Here is a 7,822-nt window from a genome sequence, read left to right as displayed (position 1 = left end):
AAAGCTAAAAGTCAGTCAGGGAGTGGTAAATAAAAGCGAGGTAAACTGTTGGAAAACAGTATGAAAAGGTGTGTCGACCAAGTACAAGTCTGTGTATGTCTGAAGTTCAGGAGTCGGGATTGTGAGGGTTTCTAGTTTTGGTGGTGACTTGCCAGAGGAGGCTCTTCGTCAGCTGGAATTTGGGGACTCACTGACGTCTCTGGTTGTTATCAGAAACTGCTCTGAATTTGCAGTTGCTAAGCTCTGGACAAAATGTTGGACCTGCAGTAGTTCAGCCAAGTTTTTAACATCTTTAACACCTCATGTCAGGGTTAGTTGTTTACGACTGGAAGAACCAATAAGTGATTACTTTCAGTTGGTCGGCGTAAGGACCTTAACATCGGCTCTTCTGGAGAGATGTCTGTCCCATCTCGTGTCGCAGTACAGACTGGAAGCACATCACAGAGGCGACTGCCGTTTTTTATGCCGGATCTCGGTTGTTCAGAGTGCAGGGCTCGAAACCAACTTCTTTTCTCAGTGTCCCGCAGCTGTCCCGAATTCTACTTTCAACTGTCCCAGACTTAACGACCATCGCCCCAAATTGAAGCTGTCTTTTTTTCATTCTACATAATAAATATAGTTATTAAATATAAACTTTGTTTCAGGAACTCGCGTCTCTTCACTGACTCCCTCTGGTCCGCCATGGAAGTTCCACAAGAGTTCCCTGCACTTATATGTGAATAAAAAAATGAAATCACCGAGGTGTTTGGCCACAGTCAGTTTTCATTACTCTTTTAGTCATTGGTTGAGTTACTGTTTCCTGTTTATTTCTAACTGTTTGATCAATAAATGCATCACTGCTAACTGTAGTGCAAATATGGCGAGGGAAATTTACATACACACACTCCGAACATTATTATTATTTAGCCAAATAATCACAAACTCACTACAGGGACGTCGTACATTCGAAGTAAAAAAACAATTCACATATTTACAAGCTGCAGAACACCCTAATGCAGACATCCGAGGTGAAAGAGTGAGAGAGAAGCTTTTCAGACTTCACAAAGAGGGTCTGAAAAGTCTCTAAATCTCGCCAGAAAGTCGCCGCGTTGGCCACTCTGCTCTCTGTCTATGACTTGTTTTGTATGTGTAAGCGTGTGTGTGACGTAGCGTAGAGCTTGTGCCGTGCCACCTCACATTTTTCGAATTTGAACACCTAGAAATTAAAATGATATATATTCCATGACGCACAAATGTAAAAATGTCATTGGTAATGATACGTTTCCCTGTTGTCCCAGAATCGTCCCGGACACCATATCTTTGTGTCCCAGGTGCTATTTTTATTGTCCCTGGGACGACGGGACATCCTTAATTTTGAGCGCTGTCAGTGTGATGAGAGAAGAAGTTTGCTGGTTTATGTACAGTACATAGACTGAACACTGACGATGACCCTCGCGGCTCTGCGGACGGGGAAAGATGGACTGTGGACTGGAGCTTCACAGGACTTTCACCCATAAAGCACAAGCACACATAGCTTGCGCAACGTAGAGCGTTTGTGTGTTTTTCTTTTCTTGAAGCCGGAAGAAGCAGGAATTATAGAGTCATAGAGTCTTAATAGACTAAATGAGTAGCGTGAAAACTGACGGACTGCAGGTAGAGCTGTAGCCAGGCTTCACAGACGACAGGAGTAATACAGCAAAATGTAATCGCTGGACCAGAATCATTCATACAAAGATAAAGTTTGTCAGACATGATAAAGCATTTCCTGCAGCTTAAAATGAGAACGTAGCATTTGTCATGTACCCAGTCATAGTCATCTGCCACAGAAGCAGCTAGTGCAACTGAGTCCGAGTCAAGTAAAAACAAGTAGAAGAACCAGAAACGGCATTAATGATAATAAAATTAAGTGCATTTCTGATTTAATAATCGGCGTATTGTGACAACAGCTGGGTTGAAATTTGACAGGTTCTTCACTTCTCAGTTGATATGATATTAAACAGCAGTAACAATGGAGTCTGTCTGTCTCACTTCGTTATCTTTGTGTTGCTCTCTCTCTCTCTCTCTCTCTTGCTTTCCCCAGTTTCAGTCACATGTCCAGGAAATCATAATCGAGGATGAAGCCAATTTGCTAGAAAGTGTCTGAAGCCGATGACTGCTGTAACACCTGTTGGTGGGTTGATGTTCAATCGGTATCACGCACATCGGGGCTGCAGCGACGGTTACCTGCAACAGCATGCTAATTATGCAAATGAAGCCCCTGTACGGTGGGATTTGAAGAGGCTCTTTGTACTTCCCCTCTTGAGAGGAGCGATGGGGGTAGGAGAAGGGGGGTGGGAGGGGTTGGCTGGGTCAGAGGTAAGAGTAGAAAAGACAGGCGTCACTGGTGAGGGAGAGCCAGTCACTATGGCTTGTGTCAGCAGCTCTGGTCCAGTCAGGGAGCGCTGTTGGATCTCCTCACGTCCACTCCTCCCTACCAGGTCAGTACAGCAAACTACAGAGCAGATGGAGGCATGAGAGTACTAAGGATGTCCTTTGAAATGTGTTTTTTAGACATTGAAACGCTTTACTTTGTATTTCTTTCTTTCTGTTTTTCCTGAACTGACGTGTTTTGGCAGCTGTTCTGCTTACTTTTCCCTGACGAGCTGAATCCAAGCAAAGCGACATCCTCACTGATTTCAAATCAAAGGAGGAGATGCAGGTTAAGAGAACCCAGATGAGTCACGGGCAGATTTTTAAAAAAGATCGGAGATGATGTTTCAGTTTGCTGGAGGCTGTTGCCGTGATCAGCCCCAGCCAGGCCCTGTGGGCAGACAGGTACTAGCTGGCGTGGAACGCTGGATTGTTTTATCATCCCTAAGCAAATACTGCTAACTGTGAAACATTTCCCAAACATTTGTTTATGCATCAGTTGACACTTGTCTTAACACGACTGCTCAGCAGGTTGGAAACTTACTATAAGAGCTCTGTCACAAAATGCTGACTAACTGAACAATCTGTGAGAAATTTCATTGCAAATGTTTCTCACTCGGGGGCAAAGTGTGATGGGACAGGCTGTGGAAATACGCAAAGATCTGGGTGCGAGATACTTTACATTTGCTTCTTGTCTTTTTGTTTGGTAGACTGTTGCTTGAGCCAGCTGACTGAGGCGTGTTGTGATTTTCTGTCTTTGGTACGTTCCTGCGGGGAACCTTCTGCCATTACAGCTGTCACTCTCAGGGTTGACAGTGAGAATGTCTTTATTTGTTTATCACCAAGTGAACCTCTTTAGATGTCTAACACTTTATCCTGCTGCTCTCTTCTGCTGAGGCTGGCTCCCGGCACTCTCTCTCTGCTCTCTGCACTCTGCTGTTCTGCTTCAGGCTCTAGCTGGAAACCGACGAGGACGATAAAAAGCACTGAGAGAAAGAATAAGCAAACAAAGAAAGAAAAGAAAAGAAAGGAAAGGAAAAGAAAGGGAGAACAACAGAAGGGATTTCCATCGCCAATCCCCTGGGGGGGATGTTAGGTTTTACCTGTTACAACTTGTTGGGTAACTGAAGGTTTTGTGTGAAGTGATTCCTGTGTCGTGGGAAGTGTATGGTTTCAGTTTTGTCGGAGAGGAGCTGATTTTTATCTGAAGACAGAGGCATGTTCCCTCCGTCCGCCGTCCTCTTCCATGGCCTCCCTCTCCGCTGCGACAGGAGCATTCAGTTCACACAGGGGGACGGGACAAGTGGAGTCCTGTAACAGCACGACCATTACCGTGAGCCACAATGGGCTTCTTTTAAAGGCTCGGCTCACCCAAATCACAAAAGAAACGTCTTACTCTAGTGCTATCTAGCCATGCGTATAGTTTCGGGTTTTATTCTCCAAATTTGGGTCGGGGATTTTTCATAAGATTTCCCAGCTGATAACAATTAGCACAAAGCTCTTGTGCACCAGAAAGTCTCATTAGCAGACGCGTAGTATCAAAAACTTCTGACAGTGAAAAAGACGAAGAATCACTCGTACTTGTACGTATTTATTAACAACGTTTCGGTCCTCGGACCATCATTTGTTTGATATTGTGCTATCAAACAAATGATGCTTGGTTCTTGAATCAAATCAATCAGTTCAGGTTTTACTTTTTAAAGCTGCAGTAAATTAGATTTTTGGCCACTTGGCAACAGAACAAGCCTAGAACACTATTATCAGCTTGTAAAATTGTTAAGGCTAACATGTTAGCAAACAGTTGCCTATATATACATCTAACAGACAGACAGCAACACTATCTTCCATTTGGAGTTGTGTTTCTCACCACCAGCTGAACGTGAGGCTAATATTCACTCCTTTTAGCTGCGTTGGTCTACGGCTCTACTTATTCTCTAAAGGCGGAGTTTGTGGGCCTGAAAACCACACCAACAAGTTAAAAGTGGCTAAAAGGCTCACTGGAACTTAATTAAGATAATTCTCTGTGGGTTTGTCACTACACGCAACCCCTTTGACATTACGCACAGTCATTCGATCCATTGCTAATCTAAAAAATACTGGTTAGTGCAGCTTTAAGTGCAGTTCAGCAACTGACTGTACATTTAGCCAGCGTTTGTTTCCAGTGCACTTTCACTTGTCTTTTAGGAATTTCCTAGAAACAGGCGTCAGTATGTTCATGGCTGACTAATGTTCATCACGCGCCTTTTGTAAAACAAACGATGCTTGATTACTAAAACAAATTGATTTGCATTGGAAGCATAAAATAGTCTCACCTGCTTGTGCGGTTTATGTGCTGTTTGAGCTGAACTCACCACTACAGTCAGTAATTTACTCAGCTGTATATATTTTTAATGTGAGAAAATAGTTGCAGAAGTTTCTAACAGTAGTTTTGTGGTCACTTTGTTCTTCTTTGTTTAGCTTACAGCTGCTCTGAGGTCTGTTTTATTGTGATTTCTTAGTGGCATGTGGTGAGCGCCCATAAAAGTTGAACAACACTGTAGGTGGTTGGAAAACAGGCCTCAATCAGATAACCTCGTAGGAAGGCAATGCTATTCAAATCATGCAGCACACACACTCACACACACACACACTACGTACATGCATACACAAGGTACGGTTTCACATGGGTGCAGTTGGTAAGATAAGCTAAGTGTGTGTTTAAGCAGATGAGACTGATGTGGAGGGAAGCTATAATCTTGACTGGTCTGCATTGTTCTAGCTAAGACGCTGAAGGCATTGTTTGAAAAAACACCCTTTGTGCTCGTAAAACACACACACACCTTGACGCCTTCCTCGCTGTCAACAGCTCTGCGGCTCAGATTCAGTGCATACCTCTGCATTGGGTGACACACTCGGTCTGTGCAGAGGCGTGTGAAAGCCACCTGTGGCAGCTCTGCAGTCCAGCCTCTGTGGAACGTGGAGGGGAGACCCAGGAATAACTTCCAGTGTGGGACAAAACTCTGTGTGTTACTGCTGCCAGACCCCCCCACCCCCCCATCATACAATGAACCCAGCGGCTGCTGCGGTGTTGGCTAAACAGTTTCCCACCTCTCTGTCTTCATCCCTCCATCCTCATTCCTTCCTAACGCTCCACAAAACCACACACCACACCTGAAAATAGCAGTCAGACAGGATTAGGCTGATACTGATCCACGTTTTATTCCAAAGGTTTCCACAGATGACAAGTGTCAGTGTGTTGGAAACAGCGTTCAGATCACGGGACACGAAAACAGATTTTTTTGGTTTCAATTTGATTTCAGTGTTGGACCTGAAAACAAGACTTTGGCCCAAACACACACACACATACATGCTTGTACTTCTAACTTTGTGAGGACCGTCATTGACATAATGTATTCCCTAGACCCTTACCCTAACCATAACCATCGCAGCTGAATGTCTAACCCTAACCCTTGTCCTAACCCTAATCTTAACCTAATTCTAACCTAAGCCTGAAAACCAGGTCTTAATCAGCCCTTTGAAGTCGTGAGGATCAGCCAAAATGTCCTCACTCTGTAGTTAAAAAACGTTTCAGTCCTCACTATGTAGCAAGTACAAGTACACACCTACACACACACACACACACACAACCACAAATAACTGAGTGTGATATTATGTTCAAAGTCAACAGTAGTCAAGCAGGTGGCATCAAATGCGTTTGAGTGCCGTTGTTCCCCCTGCTTGCAGCTGTATTTAATGTGCTACAGGGCTTTTTAGTTACCATCAGCTGTGTGAAATGGTTTTATTATGATTCAGAGTTTGAACACACACACTCACACACACACACACACACAGGTATAAATATGCACACATTCACACACAATTCACGCAGGTTTAGAGCTTTGGCAGGCAGGTGGCTTTGTGTTGAAATGCAGTTTTTTTTTCATGTTGCCTGGTTGTAGGGGAGCACCATGCAAACTCTGTGAAGCTGTTCAATTAATGTGGCTCTCCTTATTGGTGAAGGTGCACACCTGGTTTCTGGGCAGGAAGTAACAAGCAGTGAAAGGTGCATTGGTTAAAAAATTCAAGTGGATCAGCTTCATCCTGATGGTCAGTTAGAATTTTCTACTGGGTGACAATTTAGTATTAAATATGGGGTTTGTGATTCTGGAGAAATCCAATACCATGACAAACACCATGATATTGGCACAGCAAGTAATGGAACTAACGTTAGCTAGGTTGCTGGTTAGCAACCTGTCCCTACAGCTGCTGCTGCGAAGCTAACAGCCAGAGAGGACGAGACGGTTTCCCAGAGCCAGCACAGCAGCTCCAGACAGCGACGCTCACAACTCTGCTGCTGCTACAGCTAACATCACAACAGCAGCAGATCCTGGCAAACTAGAATGTAAGCTGAATGTCCGTGGGCAAGTCGTTTAACGTCACCTGACACAGATCATGGCTGGAACAGTGCTGTGCGGCTCGGTCCGAGCCTCTCTGTGTGTTTCCCGTGCACTGAGCCGGGGCTGAGTACGAACACCGGGGGCTCACACTGAACGGACAGCTAGCGGTCCGAGAGGAGAGATTCACTCAATTTGACAAAAAGACGTGTACCGGATTAGAATTGCATACCTTTAATGTATACTGACATCTTTATACTACCTCACCTGACTTCCTGGTTTGCTCCCGTCATAATTACCACGACCACTAGAGGTCTGTTTGTTTTGTGGCTAGAATTCTGTACTGCAATTTAAATTGAAATGCTCGAATGTGTGAGTCTTAGTTGTTAGTCATATGTCGTTTTATATATTGAAATCCATGGCAAGGGTATGTAGAAACTTTGTCCCGTTTAGCCTGAATTTTGTCTGGCTTTTCCAACAGACCTTTATTCGTCTGAAAAAAAGATACATACATATATAGTAATACTAATAACTGAAATACTTGAAGTGCCTGATGTAGTTGTAGTTGCAGTAGCAGTTCATGTAGTAGTTGAGGGAGTTTACTTAGGAGGCAACGTTACAGTAGAAGTTGAAGGTACCCTGAGGAGTTTTTGACCACTAGTAGCGCTATGGAGCAATGGTGTGATGAGTGGGTCCCTGTTTTGTTTGTATCTTGTGCTCTGTTAGCAAGCACACAAGGATGACATGTACACGCATGAGCATGGCGGGGGGGTCATCACGCGGGTGATGTGATTCCTGCCAACGGTGTCATCCTATTTCGCTGATTGACAGTTGGTAGATGTAAACAATGAGTAAATAAACAATGCAGGTTTCAAACAGCATAAACAAACAGCTTTGCATTTGAGGGAGGAAATGGATTGAACATGTTTCTTATGGCTCGAGGACACACACAGTGTGGTTTGGTGAGAAACAAAGAATGTAAACATGACTGTTTACTTACAAGACAACCCTGCACCTTTAATTCTATGAAGGTTTTCAGTGCAGAAGAACAATAGGTTGAT

At 44.0% G+C, this 7,822-nt stretch overlaps 1 protein-coding gene across 2 annotated transcripts in view; it reads left to right on the top strand.

The window, feature by feature from the left end:
- The first annotated feature begins 2,341 nt into the window (after positions 1-2,341).
- LOC122863091 (transcription factor SOX-13-like) overlaps positions 2,342-7,822 on the top strand; it is a 28,834-nt gene continuing 23,353 nt past the window's right edge. For both annotated transcript variants that reach the window (XM_044169228.1, XM_044169222.1), the window contains exon 1: positions 2,342-2,456. In XM_044169228.1, coding sequence (XP_044025163.1) covers positions 2,383-2,456 — 74 coding nt within the window. In that variant the 5' untranslated portion in view covers positions 2,342-2,382. The remainder of the gene's footprint in view (positions 2,457-7,822) is intronic.

This window comes from Siniperca chuatsi, linkage group LG2, assembly GCF_020085105.1.
Source record: "Siniperca chuatsi isolate FFG_IHB_CAS linkage group LG2, ASM2008510v1, whole genome shotgun sequence".
Lineage (NCBI taxonomy): Eukaryota > Metazoa > Chordata > Actinopteri > Centrarchiformes > Sinipercidae > Siniperca > Siniperca chuatsi.
The sequence above is the reverse complement of the archived record's forward strand: the minus strand, read 5'-3'. Positions and strand labels throughout refer to the sequence as shown.